The following is a 20,209-nucleotide window of genomic DNA, read 5'->3' as shown; positions in this document are numbered from 1 at the left end:
TCATTTTCTTGTTTTTCACTTGAGGCATCTACTTTGGGCTTCGGCTTTGTTCAGAAGGGCAAATGATGCTTCAGTGGTGTGGTCTGTAAGCCTTTGGCATGTTGCTGCTCATCTCGACATCTCCTTTCCCTCCATATTACCTCTATATTAGGAATTTAATGATCGTTCTCTATTGTGACTAAGTTAGTATCCTTCCAAACTTAATGTAAGTTTAGAGCGCATATTTGAACTTACGGATTTGATGGTAAAGTGTTTGTTGATCAAAGGTTGACGTTCTAAAATGTTTGACACCAGTTTCATAGAATGTTAGAACTTGAAGAGACCTATACAGTTCATCATAGTCTATATGGAGTAACCAGTGTATTCTGCGCACAAAATAATTTTCCCTCTGTCTAGCATCCTCACTTTGGGGGGCAGAAAACATAAGTTTATAAAGAGTCAATTATGCTAAATTAGTTTCCTTCTAAGGTAATGACAAAAATCAGAAGATTGATTATATCTGACACCATAACAACAATTAACATTTGTTTGCTTACTGTGTGCCAGGCATTATGCTAAGTGCTTAATATGATTATCTCATCCAACCCTCACAGCAACCTTATAAAGTGGCTAAATTTTTCATTTTTGTAGATGAAGAAATTGAAACTAAATGATTAACTGAAGCTGAAGTAATCTGCTCAGAATTCACTGGTCAGGCCAGGATCGAACCTAGGTTATCTGAATCCAGACTGTGAGCTCTTAACTACTACTCTAGGCTGCTTCTCCCATATTTTCTTTACATCTTTTATTGGCATGTGTTGGGGTATCTCACCTGATTTTCTATCAGACATTAAGTAAAGAAGGTCTTTTCCTTTATTAATCTTCAGTAGCTGAACACCTGGTTGAATATCACACCAAAAAGTATGACAAAAAGAAATGAATTCGGAGGAGGCCTATGGAGTGTTATTTGATAGTTTTCCCACAGGGCGGATATAAATCTGTGTATGTGTTTGTCGGGTGTGTGTGTGTGTGTGTGTGTGAGTGTGTGTGTGTGTGTTTGTGTGTATGTATGATGACATATGAGGAGTGGAAAATGTGAAAATAAAGGTTTTAAGTAATAGACTTGGCATTGTAAGAGTCTGGAGGTATAAATACATTCCAGAATGATAACCTTGGGATGGGGTAAGGAATAAATTCAGGATGGAGGAAGGAGTAAATTTAATAGGGAATTTAAGATAATATGGCTGTGGATGAAAAACTAACAATATATGTGCAGATTGGAAACAGTAGTCCCACAAAATATGGATGATGATGACGTAGGGACCATAACAGTCTAAAAGTCAGATACACACCAGCATTAGTTCTAGGAAGTATGAAAAAGACTATAAAACAAAGGAACCTGAAAATAATCTTGTTCTCTTTAGTCTCTAGATTAGCTTTAGGCAGTCATGGAAGCCAGTGATTAGCTCTTACGGATTCTTAGCTATTTTCTACAAGACAAAAGTCTACATTTTCTTTTTCTCTTTGTTTCTTTTCTCTTTCATCTTCCCTCCATCCCTATTTCCTTCTCTTCCATTACTTCTAAACTTTTGTCTTAAGATGGTTCTAGGCAGATATTGCTGGAAGTTGCTCAAATCTTTTGTGAAAATATGGTAACATCTTTGCCATATTGTCACCTGAGAGTTTTTATTTTGTTTCATTTTTTGTATATGTATGATGGCATTGGACTAGCAGCTCCTTGATGTTCGGGCTTGATCCTTTGGAGAACTGTGACATCACTTTCTTTGAAGCAGGATCATAAGAATAACAGAGTTGGTGGTGAGACCTAAATTGTCCAGAGGAGGGAGTCATTTGGCCATCTCCAGTGTCTGCCGACATGAGATAGTGTGTTAGAGCAAAGTTTCCAAACTTCTGCATCATGGCACACATAAAAATGATTATTTGTGTGGCAGATTCCCCAGCTCCCTGTAGGCCGAGGGGACCAGGGAGAGGGGGTGTCAATATTTTCAGCACATCTGTAATCCATTCTTTTTTTTTTTTTAATTTATTTATTTTTGGCTGCGCTGGGTCTTTCATTGCTGCGCACGGACTTTCTCTAGTTTCAGTGAATGGGGACTACGCTTCATTGTGGTGAGCGGGCTTCTCATTGCGGTGTCTTCTCTTGTTGTAGAGCATGGGCTCTAGGCGCGCAGGCTTCAGTAGTTGTGGCACATGAGCTCAGTAGTTGTGGCTAACGGTCTCTAGAGCGCAGGCTCAGTAGTTGTGGCGCATGGGCTTAGTTGCTCTGCGGCAACTAAGAGATCTTAGTTGCCACGGAGCAACAACTAAGATTGGGATTTTCCCGGACCAGGGCTTGAACCTGTGTCCCCTGCCTTCCCACCAGGGAAGTCCCTGTAATCCATTCTTGGCATATTGATTGGAAAGCTTTGTCCAAGAGAGGAGGAGTATGATACTCTTTAATACCTTCTTTTTATTTAGCATATAATAATTTACAAAGCATTTTCCCATATATTCTCATTTTATTTTTACTCCAGCCATCTCAAGTAGGTAAGAGCAGATAACATTACCATGTTAGAAATGAAGAAATTTAGATTTTAGATGAAGTACTTTTCATAAGGTCACACATCTAATAAGGGATGGATCAGGAATTCACATCCCAGATGGAAAGAGTCCCTGGGGTTAAGCCAGTGTAACGTAACCTCTAGGATGGCTGGGATTCTGTTTTGTTTCAGAGCTCTCCCCTTCAATATCTAGGGCAGCGCCAGGCACATAGAAGTCCATAATAGTTGTCATTTATCCAGTGCTACTCTGGCTAGGCATTATGCTTTATAGATGCTATCTGTGTATTAGGTACTGTTATTTTCTATAAACAAATGAAGAAACAGGTATAGAAACCAGCAGAAGTAATTAGTCCAAGGTCATCCAAATAGTAAAAGGAGAACCACAGACTCATAAAGTTGCTTGACTCCAAAGCTTGTACTCTTTTTCACTATAGTGACTAATGATTCCATGATATTGTGGGGTAGAGATTGGGTTCCAGTTAAAGTGTATGACACTGGTGGCAGAGGGTGGTCGTGATGGTGGTGAAAGGGAGATAAGCAAGAGGACTATTGTTTATTTTTGGCAGCCTTGAGGTAGAGTTCTAGAGATGATAGCTTTCTAATAGGATTCTCAAGGTGTTTGGGATGGGGATGGGGTAGAAGAGAAATATGATAAAACTCATAGAGAGTAACTTGGGCCATTGGTGCGCCTTCTAACAAAAGGGTTAAAAATGTAGATCCTCTTCATATATGGCTAAATGTTAATTATAGATTATTTCTTAAAGGAGGTTTACAGGTTATTTTCATTTTCCTCTTTCTGTATTTCCTAATTTTTCTGTGCAGCATTTAATTAATTTTAAAATTAAAAATATTTTAAATTTTACAAGTAAGATATATTCTTGAAATAAAAATTCAAATAATATAATAAGCGGGTTGAATGAAAACTTCTACTTCTTTAATCCCTCTATCCCCCACACTGGCTCTCAATTAATTCACAAGGTGGTTGTTTGGGATTAGATGAAATATACAAGGAAGCTCTAAACTGCTCCTGTCCAATAGAGTAGCCACTAGCCACATGTGACTATTTAAATTAGTTAAGATAAAATAGGATAAAAATGCAGTTCCTCAGTCAAACCAGTCACATGTCAAGTGCTCAGTAGCCACATGTGGCTAGTGGCTACTTTACTGACTAGTGCAGGTATTGAATATTTCCAAGGACATTGGCCAGCCCTGCTAAAACTTTAAAATACTGTATGATTAGTGACATAATAAATATACTGTTGAAACAAGATTTTTAAAACTCTGTGTTCCGCATGGTGCCTAGCAGTTTTTGTTGTAGTTGATGAAATATTACTGCCATGTTCTGTCTCAGCTTTTTGTTTTAACTAAATACAGATGGTCAAAGTCTAACGTTTTTCTTGGATATTTGGCAATTATAGTTAGCTGTTTTACTAGGATAAAGATGTCAGCTTTTCTAAGGACGTGAGTGTTTTCTGTCTCGTCTGAGCTCTAGATCTATATATTTTGCTTTCCAGTTGGCACCTCTCTTGCATATATTAGAGATATCGCAAATACAAGGTCTAAAACTAAACTGATTTTTCCCTCACTCCCAAAACCCCCCCAAAATGTTGGTCCTCTTTCTTTGCTTTTTATTTCAGTGAATGACTCCATTATTTTTCCAGTTGGAAAATACAGGACAGTAGGAGTGATCCTTAATATCTCCCTCTCCCTTATACATCTAGTCTGTCAACAAGTTTTATTAATCTTACTTTCTAAATACCTCTTAAATCTGTCAACTACTTCCCATTTCCACTACCACCACTTTAGTTTTTTACCATCATCTTGCCTGAAATTTCTACAGTAGCCTTCATTCTTGTCTACCCACTTCTGTTTCAACCCCTCTCTAATCCAGTATCCATCCCGAAGGCACAGTGATTTATTTTGAAACACATGTCTGATTGTCACTCTTCCCTCCTCTTCACCAGTCTTTTTATGGCTTCTCATTGCTTTTAGGATAAAAACAAAACTCCTTCACAATGGTCCAGCCTTATTTTTTATCATGTTCTGCTTTACTCTCCATTTCACCCATGCTGGCTTTCGTTTCTCCCTTTGTACTTGTCTTGCTCCTTGCATTACATGGCTTTTGCACATGCTTTTCTCCCTGTCTTTGCCACTCTTTCTTTTCTTCCATTTCACTCGTTGGCTCTTAGCTATCCTTCACACCTCAACTGAAGTTTTGCTTCTTGAGGAAATATCCTGACCTCCCAGATGAGGTAGTAATGTCATACATTTTCCACAGTTGCCGTTTACATTTATATGTGTGACTGTATGATTGTCTTTCTCTTCCGCTACCGCCATATCCATGCAGGTAGGGACCACATCTTATTTTCTTTTTTGGCTCATTATTGACTCCCAAGGACCTAGGCCAGTGCCTGATACCTAAATATTGATTGAATTTCCAGGTTGATAGTATTAAAGATTTCAGTTCATGGAGTTTTGCCATATAGGATTTTAAATATAAATATTTATAAATATATTAGTTAAACTGCCAGTTACGCTGTTTTTTCCAAGTGCATGAAAATAATTTTTTTTCTTTTTTATTGGGGTATAGTTGCTTCGCAATGTTGTGTCAGTTCCTGCTGTACAACAAAGTGAATCAGCTATATGTATACATATATCCCCTTCCTCTTGGACCTCCCTCCCCCCTCCATCCCGCCCATCTAAGTCACCACAGAGCACTGAGCTGAGCTCCCTGCGCTATACAGCAGGTTCCCACCAGCTATCCGTTTTATACATGATAGTGTATATGTTATCAATCCCAATCTCCCAGTTCATCCCACACACCCGTTCCCCACCTCCATGTCCACACATCCCTTCTCTACATCTGCATCTCTATTCCTGCCATGCAGATAGGTTCATCTGTACCATTTTTCTAGACTCCACATACATGTGTTGATATACGATATTTGTTTTTCACTTTCTTACTTACTTCACTCTGTATGATAGACTCTAGGTCCATCCATGTCTCTACAAATGACCCAATTTCATTCCTTTTTATGGCTGAGTAATATTCCATTGTATATATGTACCACATCTTCTTTATCCATTCATCTGTTGATGGGCATTTAGGTTGCTTCCATGTCCTGGCTATTGTAAATAGTGCTGCAATGAACATTGGGGTGCATACATGTAAAAGAATGAAATATTTTAATAATATACATTTATATTATTAATTATTAAAAACAATAATTATAGAATAATAATATAGCAAAGTATTCTTAGATTATTTTATAATAAACTCTTATTTTAGAATCATTTTAGATTTACAGAATTACTATAGAGATAGTATACAGATTCCTATATGCACCATGTCCAGTTTCCCACATTATTAACGTATTACATTAGTATGGTACATTTGTCACAGTTCATGAACCAGTATTTATACATTACTAGATAACATATGTTCAGATTGCCTCAGTTTTCTCCTAATGACCTTTTTCTATACCAGGATTATATATGCAGGAATAAATCCTGGTTATCATGTGTGCTCTTAGCTTTAACAGTTTCTCGGACTCCTCATTTTTAATGACAGTTGATAGTTTTGAGGATTGCTGGTCAGGTGTTTTGTAGAATGTCCCTCAGTTGGGATTTGGCTGATTCTTTTCTCATGGTTAGGCTGGGTAATGTGTTTTGGGGAGAAAGGAACAGAGGTAAAGTGCCATTCTTAATCGTATATCAAGAGTAAATGCTATCAATATGCCTTACCACTGTTGATGTTAACCTTGATCACCTGGCTTAAGACAGTGTTTGTCAAGTTTGTACCTTGTAAAGTTACTTTTCCTCTCCTCCCTTTGCATATTGTACTTTTTAGAAGGAAGTCATTATGTGAAGTGCACACTTAATGTGTGGGGAATTATGTTCTACCTCCGTAACAGTGGAGTGTGTACATAAATTTTTTGGAATTCTTCTGCAAGGGAGATTTGCCTCTTCTCTCCCATTTATTCATTTATTCAATCATTTATTTATATCAGCATTGACTCATGGTTATTTATTTTATACTTTGCATTATAATCCAGTATTACTTTATTTTATTGCTCAAATTGTTCCAGCTTTGGCCACTGGAAGCTCTTTCAGTTGGTTCCTATATTCTTTTGAGCTTTTGTTGTTGTTCTGTTATGGTGTTTTTTTTTAAAGCATGTTCTTACTTTCCAGCACTACAAGATACTCCAGGCTTATCTTGTATGTAATCCTGCCTCAGTCCTAGAATCAGCCATTTCTCCAAGGAGCACTGGTTCCCTTTATTGGAGAGTGGTATTAGAAACCAAGATCTGGGCACTATGTGTGCTCATTGTTGCTGGAGTTGCTTCTAGGAAATATACGCTAACTCATGTATATCCACATATCTATAAATATTTCTGTGTGTAACTGTATTATTAAGCTGTCTTCTTAGATTATTTCCTCTGAGCTTTTTCCCATTGAAAAAATTACCTGAGAATATTGAGGGGTTTATTTTATATGGTTTTGGGAATTAATACAGAATTTTAAAGTAACTCTCCAGTTCTCTTGGTTGGCTTCATTGCTGATGTTCTGGACCTTAGCTAGCCATTTGTGAAGAACGAGGCCACAGTACCCTGAATAATTTAGAGTTTATTTACAGCTAGTTTTATTTTCAGGGAGTAATTTAGTTTTGAGAGTCTTATCATTTTACCTCTCATTAGTTTCTCTGTAACACAATCTGAATGGGGAAAATAAAAAGACTTCTCCAAACTGTTAATTTTGTCACTTAGTTAGAAGGTGGTATAATGGTGAGGATGAGAATAGTTGAATATCTCTTGATTTTTAAATTGTTTCTCATTACTGCATATAATTGAGAATTAACCTTTTTTTGTCAAAGCTTTCTACTTTTGAATTATCTAGGCTGATGTGTTTATATTAATGAGCAACGTGAACTTAATTTATCACTGTCTAAAAGGATTTAGGAGTATCTAACAAAATAGCTTTTACAGATACCAGATAGTTGTTGACATAAAGACAGCAGTATAATGTAGATGATTCTTTATCTTACTCTTGATTATTCTACTTATGAAAGAAAATGTAATGTACTTTGAACATATTGTGTGGTAAACCATTTTCAGTTTAGTATCATTTGCATTGACAATAGGGAAAAGGATCTTTCCTCCATGTTAAGGAAACTACCATCATAAAAAAACCCCACTATTTTAAATTGTTTTGACCAAAACAGAAAACTAATGTATTTTGGATACTATTTTTCACTCAGCATATATAGTTATTTAATGTAGTCACTATGTATTTTAACTCTAAATTTTTTACTGTAAACAAGTCAGTTCAACTTGAAAATTAATATTGAATTATGAAATCAAAACAAATCTTACCATTCTCTTCCTGTTTATCTATGAGCAAGAAAAGATAGACATATTTGAGTGAAAGAAATAGAGCCATTTTCTTTAATCTCTAACCAGTCTCTGAAATCAGTGATATACCCAGTCTAGAGAGAGAAGCTAAGCAAGTTCAGACCAAAGCAAGCCCAAGTTTTGCTACTTTTTGCCCTCAGTTTTCTGTATTTACCTCCCTAGCATTGTCCTTGAGTTCCAGTCAGAGCTCCTTACTCCCATACATCAAAGTTATTTATAGTAGTTCTCCAACTTTTTTACTGAAGTACCCCTAGAAAGAATAACTCTTCAGATATTCCTTTGGAGATTCATATTTCATCATAAAAATTCAAGAAATTTCTTAGAAGGCTTATGTGTATTTTATTCAAGTGAATTTTGTTTTAGATTCCATAACAGCATACTTATTTTCATTTAGAAAAAGTGTAAATTCTCATTCCACTATGATGTGCTCTGTTTATCCTGTTTGTATCTGCCCTCCTGTGCCTTGAGCATACCATTTCAGATCCCCTGTGGTATGTGAGTACCTTAATTTGAAATGTGCTCATGTTATAATTTCTATTCAACATTCATCCTTTAGTATTATAATTCTGAATCTTTAACTCATGGAGATTGTAAATGCAGTCTTTTCTTTTCTGGTATCCATGGAGTATTTTGTTTCTTCTTACCTTATAGGATCCTGGCAAGTCTCTTACCTCCTGCCCTCTCTTTCCTGGGTCCTTGGAAAGACCTTAAATGCACTTAACAGTTGTAGGATATAAAATTCTCCCTCATTAAATTCTGGTTAAAGTTCTTATATAGTTTCCCTCTATAAATTGAATAGATCTAGTCTATTCAGTTTATAGAAAACAAAATGTGATTTTGATAATAAATCAAAAACAACTCCAAAAAGTTGGATGAATTATAAACTTCAGGTAATATTAGTTATACTTTTTTTTTTACAAATGTTGATTAGTAATTCACTTTATTGGTCATTGGTTCTTACACTCATTAGTTAATGAATACCCCTGGCTGATTTATGGAAATAGAGCCCCAGAGATAACTTAAGGCATATTTGGCCTCAAGTATAAACCAGTCTGTGAAGCCTCAACATTGATGGCAGTTTTGTAATAATGATTTATCATTTTATTTTGAAGACAAATTTAAAGATAACTTTAAATTCGTGTAAAGATCAGAACACATATATCTTAAACAGCACATTCTGCAAGTCATTAACTTTTTGTTTTGGTTTCCCATAATTATAAGTTTTTCTTTTCTTCCAGTTTTATTGAGATATGATTGACATATAGCACGTATAAATTTAAGGTGTACAGCATAATGATTTGATTTGCATACGTCATGAAGTGATTATCACAGTAAGTTCAGTGAGTAAATCATTAACTTTAAATCTTGTTGTCATTCCCTATGTGTGTCCCTTATTAAAGTTATGAACAAATGAACTTTTAAAAAATGTGAAGGTAAGAGCATTTAAATAATATGAATAAAACACAGACTTAGTACCTGACTCCGTAATTCTCAGCAATTTGATTCCCTGTTTCCCAATCTGCTTGGAGTTGTTTGGTCTTTTTTTTTTTTTTTTTAATACTTATCGGTTTATTATATAGTAAAGGATATGATAAAGGATACAGGATAGATAGCCAGATGGAAAGGACATTGGGCAAGATCTGGAAGCGTTCTGAGTACAGGAGCTTCTGTCTCTGTGAGTTGGGGTGTTCCATGATCCCAGGACATGGATGTGTTCACCACAGAATTTCTCCAAACCCCATAGTTCGGGGATTTTTGTGAAGGCTTCCTCACTGACGCATTATCAGTTATTAACTCCTCTAGCCCCTTTCACCTCTGAAAGTTCCAAACTTCTAATCATGGCTTGGTCTTCCTGGCGACCAGCCCCATTCTAAAGTTATCATTTGGTCTTTTCTTGAGCTGCATGATAGTGATATATTTTGCTAATTGGCGCTACTGATGAATACAGGGGAGCAGACGATAACTCCTATTTCACAAGAAAGTGGAAGACAGCAAAAATGAACTGTCTTAACTTTCTTCTGTTTTCCATTCCATTCCTCACTATTTCCATGGGTTCCTTCCTTCTTTCACTCTTCCTTCTATCTAAGGAAGAGATTTCCTCCTTCTATCTAAGGGTGATTCCTCTACCTTTGCTCAGCATTCCTTACTGTTCTTTAAAAACTTTTATTTTGATCTAATTTTAGACTTGCAGAAATGGTACAGAGAGTTGCTTTATATTCCTTACCCTACTTCCCATAATGCTAACGTCTTACATAACCATAGTATAATTATCAAGAATAAGAAATTAGGGGCTTCCCTGGTGGCGCAGTGGTTAAGAATCCGCCTGCCAACGCAGGGGACACGGGTTCGAGCCCTGGTCTGGGAAGGTCCCACATACAGAGCAATGAAGCCCGTGCGCCACAACTACTGAGCCTGCGCACCACAACTACTAAAGCCCGCGCGCCTGAAGCCCATGCTGCACAACAAGAGAAGCCACCACGATGAAGAGTAGCCCCTGCTCACTGCAACTAGAGAAAGCCTGTGTGCACCAACAAAGACCCAACGCAGCCAAAAGTAAAAAAAAATAAATAAATTTATATTAAAAAAAAGAATAGAAAATTAACATTGGTATAATATTATTAACTGAACTACAGACCTTATTGGAATTTCACCAAATTTTCAACTAACTGTCCTTTTTCTGCTGCAGGATTCTGACTAGGAACCCATATTGAGTTTGGTTATTTCTCCATAGTCTCTTTCAATCTGTACGTTTCTCACACTTTCCTGGTCTTCATGACCATGACACTTTGAAGAGAACTGGTCAGTTATTTTGTAGAATGTTCCTCAGTTTGGGTTTGTCCAGTGTTTTCTCATGATTGGACTGAGTTAATGCATTTGGGGGAAGAATACCACAAAAAATGTTGTCCTTTTCAGTGCAATGTATCAGGGATTATGCTCTTGATATGTCTTACTACTGGTGATTAATTAATCACTTAGTTAAGTTAGATCTGCTGAGTTTCTTCACTGTGAACTGTGAGTTTCTCCACTTAACTGTCTTTCTTTTTTCAGTTAAGTACCTTGTGGGAGATATTGGAGATTATGTAAATGCTGTTTCTCATCAAACTTTTGCTCTCTAATTTTAGCATCCATCAGTGAATCTTTCTGCAACACTTATTACTGTGATGTTTGCCTAGTGGAGAGTTCTGGTTTTCTCTTTCTTTTCTGTGTTGATTAATTGAGATTCTGTTGTGAGGAATTGTCACTTTACCCCCATTTACCTATTTATTTCTATCAGTATGGATTCATTAATATTTGTTTTATTCTAGGAGTTTCAATTCAGTACTGTCATTATTTGTTGCTCAAGATGTCTCAGGATTGGCCATTAGGGGCCTTCAGGTTGGGTCCTTTTTTCTTTCGACAAGCCCCTGTCCTCTTTTGAATTTTTTCTTATTTTCTGACACCAGAAAAATGTCCCAGGCTCCTCTTGTATTTCCCTTGCCCCAGTATTAGAATCAACCACTTTTCCTTAAGAGTTGTGGTTCCTTTTATTGGAGAATGGTGTTTAGAGACCAAGATTTGAGCACCAAGTGTACTCATAGTTACTGGGTATCACTGCTTCTAGGTCCTCTCAGTGGACAAAGCTAGGAAACCTATACATACATGCATATGTATGTGTATAACAAATATATATACATGAATACGGACACACACATATTAAAAACCATGTGTTTATACTGATAACTCTGATTCCAGTCCAGTACCACAGGGTTTATTTAGCATTTCTCCTTTCTTTATTAATTTTTTCTCTAGCAGTGAGAAACCAAATTCTCAATATCTACATTCTATTTACATATTTGTTCTGTTCTGTTACATACATAAAGTACTTTAAGAATTACTAACCTATACCCCTGTGAGAAATACTTTTACTAACTATATTAACAGAATTTGTGTATAATTCTTTTTGTCTTTAGCCTCATGGTGTCCAGTCAAGATACTCTTTTCTACTGCTCTTCCTTTCCCTCCCCTTCCCCTCTACTCCCCCTCCCCTTCTTCTCTCTCTCCGCCCCCATCTCCCTTTGCCCCACCTTCCCCTTTCCCCCTTCCCTGCTTCCCCCTTCCCTTTCCTGGGTTATTCATTTCTAATACAGTTGGTTTCATGTGTTAGTGATTTTTTACTGTTTGAATTCCTCTCAAATCCTGGTTGGTTTTATTTTTTTTTTATGAAGGGTATGTGAAAATTTCTATGGTTCTAAGAGTCAGAATTATTTAAAACTATATATTCAGAGAAGTGTCACTCCTTCTGTATTCCTGCTACTTTGTTCCCATTTCCTACTTTTTTTTACACTCTTTTCCCACCTCTCCCTGTAGGTAACCTATCTCTTTAGTTCCTGGTTTATTCTTCTTATATTTCTTTTGTTCCAATGAGCAGAAACATGTATTTTCATGTATCCTCTTTGTTTTTATATGGAGACAGCATACCCATAGGTATTTTTGGACTTTGCTTTTTTCGCTTATCACTATGTCCTGGAAATTACAGTATATCATAGAGATCTTCATTTTTTTCAACAGTTGCACAGTACTTCATTGTCTGGATGTGTCATAGTTTATTCAGCCATTTTCCTATGTAAAGACATTTAGGCTCTTCCCAATATTTTACAATTATGCAGAATGCTGCAATGTGTAAGTATTTTTGTATTAATTGGAGATGTATTCCTGGGATGGATTCTAGACATGGGATTGCTGGTTTCAAAGGTGAGTACATGTGTGATTTTGTTAGGCATTACCAAAGTTCCTTCCAGAATGGATGTACAAATTTGTGTTCCTATCAGCAATGTATATGAGTTCCTGTTTCCTTACATCCTCAGTAACAGAATGTTTTGTTACATTAAAAAAATTTTTTGCTAGTCTAATAGATGAGAAATGGTATCTCAGCATTGTTTTAACTTGCATTTCTCTAATTATGAGTGAATTTGATCATTTTTTATATTTTGGAGACCATTTTAATCTTTTTTTTTGAATCGTCTGTTCATGTCTTTTTCCTGCTTTCTATCTGGTTTTGGTTTTTTCCCCTTTGTTTTTAAGACTTCTTTATATATTAGGGATATTAACCTATTGTGGCATATGTTGTAAATTTTTTTTTTTTGGCTGCACTGGGTCTTCATTGCTGCGCACCAGCTTTTTCTAGTTGCGGTGAGCGGGGTCTACTCTTCGTTGCGGTGCGCAGGCTTCTCGTTGCGGTGGCTTCTCTTGTTGCAGGGCATGGGCTTCAGTAGTTGTGGCTCACAGGCTCTAGAGCGCAGGCTCAGTAGTTGTGGCACATGGATTAGTTGCTCTGCGCATGTGGGATCTTCCCAGACCAGAGCTCGAACCCGTGTCCCCTGCTTTGGCAGGCGGATTCTTAACCACTGTGCCACCAGGGAAGCCCCTGTTGTAAATATTTTATCCTAGTTTTTCAGTTGTCTTTTTTCTTTGTTTATAGTGCTTATGTTATACAATTTTTAAAACATCTTTATTTAGTCAAATTAATCAATTTTTAAAATTATCTCTAGATTCTTAGAATTAGAAAGTTTAAAGAACAATTCATCTATGTTTTCTTTTAACAGTTCATCTATGGTTTCATTTTTTACATCTAGATTCCTAATCTATTTGGAGTTTACTCTTGTGTGTGGTGGTCTAATTTTTTATTTTTCCAAATGGCTACCTAGTTTTCCTGGCATCATTTACTGAGAAGCCCATCTTTAATTAAGCAATTTGAGATGTTACCTTTGTTATATATTAAATGTTTGTATATATTTGGTCTAACTTTAGACTTTTTATTCTGGTCTCTTTGTTTATTCATGTGCTAGTACCATAGTGCTTTAAGTATAGATACTTTACGGTATGTTTTAACATCTGACAAAGTTAGTCCCCTTGTGAGTTTCCTTTTTCAGTGTTTTCCTGACTACTCTTGCATGTTTGATTTTTCCATATCAACTTTAGTATAACTTATCTAACTGTATGATTTAGCTTGTTATATTTTTCTCTATTGCACTGAATTTGTAAATTAACTAAGGGAGAAATGACTTCTTTATAATGTCATCATAGCCGAGAGCAGGATGTCTTTTCATTTGCTCAGTCTTTAGTGTCTCTCAGTTGTGTGTAAACATTTTTCTCATATAGGTTTTATACATTGTTTAATTTATTCCTAAGTATTTAATCTTCTTTGTTGTAATTGTAAACGGGATTTTTCTCTGCCTTTATGTCCACTGATTATTGTTTTTCAATAACAGTTCAAAAATTGTTGAGTTTTTTTTAATTGAAATATAGTTGATTTACAATGTTCTGTTAGTTTCAGGTGTACAGCAAAGTGATTCATATATATATATAATATATATATAATATATATATATTCTTTTTCAGATTCTTTCCCCTTATAGGTTATTACAAAATATTGAGTATAGTTACCTGTGCTATACAGTGGGTCCTTGTTGGTTATCTATTTTGTGTATAGTAGTGTGTATATGTTAATCCCAAACTCCTTTTGTATGTTAATTTTTTATCCTACTTTTTCACTGAATTCTTTTAATTTTTAGTTAGTTTTACCATTGAGTCTTTGGAGTTTCTCAGATGTACTATCATATCATCTGCAAAAAGAAATAGTTTTACTTCTTTACCTATTATTCTTCTAATTGGTTTGTCTACTTGGATTGGCTAATACCTCTAGTTCAGTGTTGAATAGTAGCAGAAATGGTGGGTTCCTTTGCATTGTTCCTGTTCGTAGTGGAAATGCCTCTGTTATTTCTTTATTAAATAAAATAATGGTTGTAGGATTAAAGCGTGTATCATGTTGAAGACATCTCCCTTAATTCCTTTTTCCTTGAGTATTGAATTATGAATGGGTATTGAATTCTGTCAATAGATTTCTCAACATCTACATAGAAAACCATGTTTTTTTCCCCTTAGATTTATGAATATATTATATATTAATAGCTTTCTTAATTGAACAGCCTTGTATTCCTGGAATAAATCCCACTTGTTCATGTTGTATTATTTTCTTAATGGGGTATTGGATTTGATTTGTGAACAATAAAATTGTTCCCTCCATTGTATTTCATGAGTAAAACTTTGCTTCTGTACATTATAGTACCTGATATGGTGTTTTGTACTTATTTATCTGTCTCCTTGATTAGATTCCGAATACAGTCGCCCTCGCTATATATGGGGTTTGGGTTCTAGTACACCCACAGATAACAAAATCTGCAGATGCTCAAGTCCCTTATAAAATGGTGTAGTACTTGCATATACCCTATGCACATCCTCCCATATACTTTAAATCCTCTCTACATTACTTATAATATATAATATAATGTAAGTGTTATATAAATAGTTACTGATGCATGGCAAATTCAAGTTTTGCTTTTTGGAACTTTCTGGAATTCTTTTTTCAAATATTTTTGATCTTTGTTTGAACCTGCAGATATGGAGGGCATTATGCTCTTATAACCTGAATTAGATTTTACTTTTCTTCACATGTAGTTGGCATTCTCTAAATGTTGTTGAATAAGTTAGAAGCAGAAATAGCACATTAAAGTTTTATTGAATGAAATCTGAGTATAGTGTTTGACTTTGACAATGAGCAGTCACATCTGTTATCGGTACTAAAGAGCACTGGTCAGAGAGTTGGAAGATGTCTGAGTTCTGTTCTGAAACTTTGATTTTATATAGGCCATGAATAACTAATATTTTGGCTTTATCTTTGGATATTTTGACATTTTTGATCTCAGTTTTTTCATCTAGCAAATCAAGTTGACACTCTGATCTTTTAAATTGTTTCATATCTAAAATGATTTTATGAAATTATTTTTTAGTCACTGAGGTATGTGTTTTTACATTTTGCATAAAAACTTTTCCTGCATTTTTGTCTGTTTTTAGAATTGTTTATCTGTTATAATCAATAGATACTCATGTGGTTATAGATAGTTTTGCAAAACAAATTCTGACTGCAAATAAATGATTTATGTTGTGGAATATTTGTAAGAATATCGGTAAGGTGATATAGCTCTTTTAACTAAATTATTTAATGTGTGCTTAACACATTTTACTTTTAGGTATGTCTGACTGCAGCAATGATACTACAACTCTTGGTACATCTAAACCAGCCACAGAAGAAGTCAAGTCTAATTCTGAGGTGAATGGGTGGTATTTATATTGTTTTCTTAAAGTCAACCCATATCGATCAAATTTAGACTGTCCAAATTAACTTAGTTTGTCTAAATATGTGCCATTCTAAATAAACTCTTCTACACACATAGACACAGGAAAGGGGTGGGAGGAGAGAGAGCTATTTCTTCATAATTGGAAGTAAGTTAACATTTGCCTTTGGGCATATGAAATTTTAGAGTATACCTGTCCCATAAAAATCAACATAAAAGTCTGGTCGAACTATAGTTTTAAGTTTAAATATGAAATGAAGTTTCTGTTGAAATAACAGTGGTAATTGGTTCACATTTGCATTCACCTAGTCCCATATTCTCTCTCTAGTTAATTATGCATCAGAATCCAAATGTAGTGTTTAAAAAAAATACTGAGTTCTGGACTTTACTTCAGACTCACGAAATCTGAGTCTGTAGTGATAGACACCAGGCTGTGTGTGTGTGTGTGTGTGTGTGTGTGTGTGTGTGTGTTCTTTTTGGAAATTCTACAGGTGATTCTAATATATACCACCTAAGAACCACTGTTCTAGCTCATTAGAGTAGAAAGATGTTAAGAAGTTAATTTTATATTGAATTCAAGTCATCAGATGCTTTTTTGAACACCTAATCCTAGTAACATCTCTCAAATTTATAGTGCTTAAAGATTTACAGAGTAGCACTTTCATAATTGTCCCGCCTTGATCCTTAGACTGATTTGATACAATTCAGTTAGACAAGTAGAACAACCATTATCTCCCCCATTTATTTGTTGATCATATTTACCTTTCACAGAGGTAGTGCCTGAGTTAGAGTAGCCAGCAAGGCTGGAACACAACATGGGTTCTTCCAGCTGTAGTTGCAGTGTTTCTGAACCAGTTTGCCATCTGTGTATGTGGCATAGTGCTAGCCACAGTGTTTCATCATCACTCCAAGATGCTGAGTCTGTGTGACAGACTTTAATGTAGGGTTTGGAGCTGGATAATTTATTTTTCGCCCAAAAGTCAAAGATGAGTTCTGGTTGGCAAAATATGTATTATCTGTGAAGGATTCAGGATTCTTTGTGATTTAAAATAGTTTGGCTGGGACTTCCCTGGTGGTGCAGTAGTTAAGAATCTGCCTGCCAATATAGGGGACACGGGTTTGATCCCTGGTCCGGGAAGATCCCACATACCACAGAGCAACTAAGCCCGTGTGCCACAACTACTGAGCCTGTGCTCTAGAGCCCGCAAGCTGCAACTACTGAGCCCGCATGCCACAACCACTGAAGCCCGTGTGCCTAGAGCCCGTGCTCCGCAACAAGAGAAGCCACCGCAATGAGAAGCCCACGCACCGCAACAAAGAGTAGGCCCCGCTCACCGCAACTAGAGAAAGCCCGTGCACAGCAACAAAGACCCAACGCAGCCAAAAATAAATAAATAAATCAATAAATCAAAAAAATAAAAATAAAATAGTTTGGCTGTTTACCATTTGTCAAAGCAGTGTTGTAGTTATATTTAGTTCTGAGAACCTAGGGAATTATGTATACCGTATTTGTCTTAACTCATGGATTTGATTTTTTATGATCAGATCTCTGAATCTATACTGTTGAGAGATGGTCAGAGGAAGTTTGATGCTTGTGAACTACAGGAAGGATTGGCAGCCCTGTCAGTGATGGGACTCATCATAATAAATGAAAGTATTCCCTTTGTGGTTTACCACTGTGAGTTTCTTCTATGTGAATGTCACACCAATAGATGCTAAACTAGAAATCTGCTCAGGAGAGTTAAGGCTGGATGACAGTGATCTGAAGGAATCCACTGCCAAATAATTGTTCAAATTTGTCTGTAAATTAACATTATAATTCATATTAGGCATTCCCTGTGTTTTTAGCCATGCCCAAATGTGCAGCATCCACAGGGAATATTGTAATTAAAAAAAAAAAAGGGCCAGGTGTATGAGTATAATCTGAATTTTTACCCAAATTTAAAAGCGTTGTATGATTTTGCAGTTAACCAAAGTAGGATTTAGGAATATTCTGTAACTTTAAAATTCCCCATTTATCAGTATTATTATTCTACTAACTTAAATCTTCTTTTTTCAATATCCTTGATGAAAACATTTTGGGGTCAGATTTGCTTATAAGAGTTCTTCTTTTAGTATATGTGTATATATATTTATATTTTTAAATTTTTTGTCTGCGTTGGGTCTTCATTGCTGCGTGCAGGCTTTCTCTAGTTGCTGCAAGTGGGGACTACTCTTTGTTGTGGTGCGTGGGCTTTTCTCATTTGCGGTGGCTTCTCTCGTTGCGGAGCACGGGCTCCAGGTGTGTGGGCTTCAGTAGTTGTGGCACGTGGGCTCAGTAGTTGTGGCTCCCAGGCTCTAGAGCACAGGCTCAGTAGTTGTGGCGTGTGGGCTTAGTTGCCCCGCGGCATGTGGGATCTTCCCGGACCAGGGATCAAACCTGTGTCCCATGTATTGGCAGGCAGATTCTTAACCACTGTGCCACCAGGGAAGTCCCTTCTTTTAATCTATTATAACTCTCTATATATTATGGTCATTAACTCTTAATTAAATGTTCTATACATTGGACTTTTCAGTAATTCAGGCTAATCCTGGCAGAGGTTGGCACATCACTGATGGTCAGTTTGAAGAATGAATTAATCCTCACACCACTAGTATAAATGATATATGGATACTGGTTTCTTAGGAATAGAATATGATGACCTGGATGATAGTTTTTATTTCTTTAAGAGCAAAACAAAACAACAACAACAAAAACTCCAGCATTTTGAACTGAGCCAAAAACAGTATCAACCCTGAACAAGAAGGGACTTAAGGTTCATTTTAGGTTCTGTCAGGTGAATTGCCTTTGTGCAGGATCACTCAGCTAGTTAATTGCAGAATCCAGGTGATTTCCTCTCAATCAAATGATGTTTTCATTAGGATATCCATCCTATCAGTGACTATAAAAACGCTTTCTTCTTCTCATTTTTTTTTATGACATCAGTTGTTTGGGTTTTTTTTTTCTTTTTGAATTAAAAAAGAAGAAAACGTGAGCTTGGCTTGCTTTGTACTCTATTCCAGTCTGATTAGAGCAGAAAAAGGTGGATTTTGTTTTTGTATTTTTAATATTCAAACTTTACACCCTGAAATGTGTTTAAAATCTGCAGCTTCTATATCTGTAGAAGAAACAATAGCCAAATAGGCACCATTCACTGAGAGCCTGTTAGGTGCCAGGCACCATACTGGGTTTTATGAGATATATTATCTCATTTAATACTATAATAACCTGCTTGCAGTTGAGGTTTTCTCCTTCATTCTATAGATTAGGCAACAGAGACCTGGAAGGGTTAACATGGCTGATGAGGAAAAGAGCTATGATTTGAACCCAAAGAAAAGTGGGAAAGATGAGTAAATGTAAGAAACTTAATAGGAAAAAATTATGTAAAGATGGATGCAAGGAAGTTGGGAAAACAAGTGTATTTTTAACAACAATAAAAAAGGAAAGAAAGCAAAGTAGTTGTGTTAGGTATTTATTAGTGTATCGTAGGATTATTGCATGAATTCTCCTTTTCTGTCTGCCCTTTGATACAGTAACACTAATACACATACTTACTTCTAATATCCAAGAAAAAATATACAAATATTTCCATTCTTCTTTTATGTAAGTAACCCAGAGGTCTAAAAGTGAATTGGTTTAGATCCTGCACTCAAGCTGCATGTTGATTATTAGAGGAAATTTTAAAATAAATAAAATGTAGAATAATAATGCCTTTAGAGTGGTACCGATGAAGAACTGTGGCAGTTCAGAGGAGTATCAGCCAGGAATATCAGTAAAGGTGGTGTTTAAACTGTTTCTTACAGTGTGGGTAGAATTTGAGTATGTGGATGATGATGGTCACAGCTTGGGCTGAGTCGTAGAGAAAGGAAATTGAGAGATGTGTATGGGGAAGTGTGAGTAATTAAGTTTGATTTAATAGGGCATCTGAAGAAGCATAATAAGTGGGAAGAACATAGTTCAGGTCATGGAAGGATTGTGAGTGTCCGGAGGAGTTGGCTTTTATGTTGTAAACATATTGGGGAGGGAGACAGACATGTTAAATATATACATAACATATGCATAAATTAT

At 36.0% G+C, this 20,209-nt stretch overlaps 1 protein-coding gene across 15 annotated transcripts in view; it reads left to right on the top strand.

The window, feature by feature from the left end:
- Window positions 1-20,209, top strand: part of ARFIP1 (ARF interacting protein 1) — a 127,916-nt gene that overhangs the window by 2,107 nt on the left and 105,600 nt on the right. For 4 of the 15 annotated variants that reach the window (XM_089912328.1, XM_089912326.1, XM_022599602.3 and 1 more), the window contains exon 2: window positions 16,018-16,097. The exons of 10 other annotated variants lie outside the window; for them this stretch is intronic. In XM_089912328.1, coding sequence (XP_089768454.1) covers window positions 16,020-16,097 — 78 coding nt within the window. In that variant the 5' untranslated portion in view covers window positions 16,018-16,019. Of the gene's footprint in view, window positions 1-16,017; window positions 16,098-20,209 lie in introns of those variants that run through there. One more of the 15 variants, XM_089912325.1, reaches the window with a different exon arrangement.

Source organism: Delphinapterus leucas, chromosome 5 (assembly GCF_059928025.1).
Source record: "Delphinapterus leucas isolate spDelLeu-1000000601 "Yukka" chromosome 5, BTC_Dleu_Yukka2, whole genome shotgun sequence".
NCBI lineage: Eukaryota > Metazoa > Chordata > Mammalia > Artiodactyla > Monodontidae > Delphinapterus > Delphinapterus leucas.
Note: the sequence above shows the minus strand (reverse complement) of the source record. Positions and strands in the feature narration are given on the sequence as shown.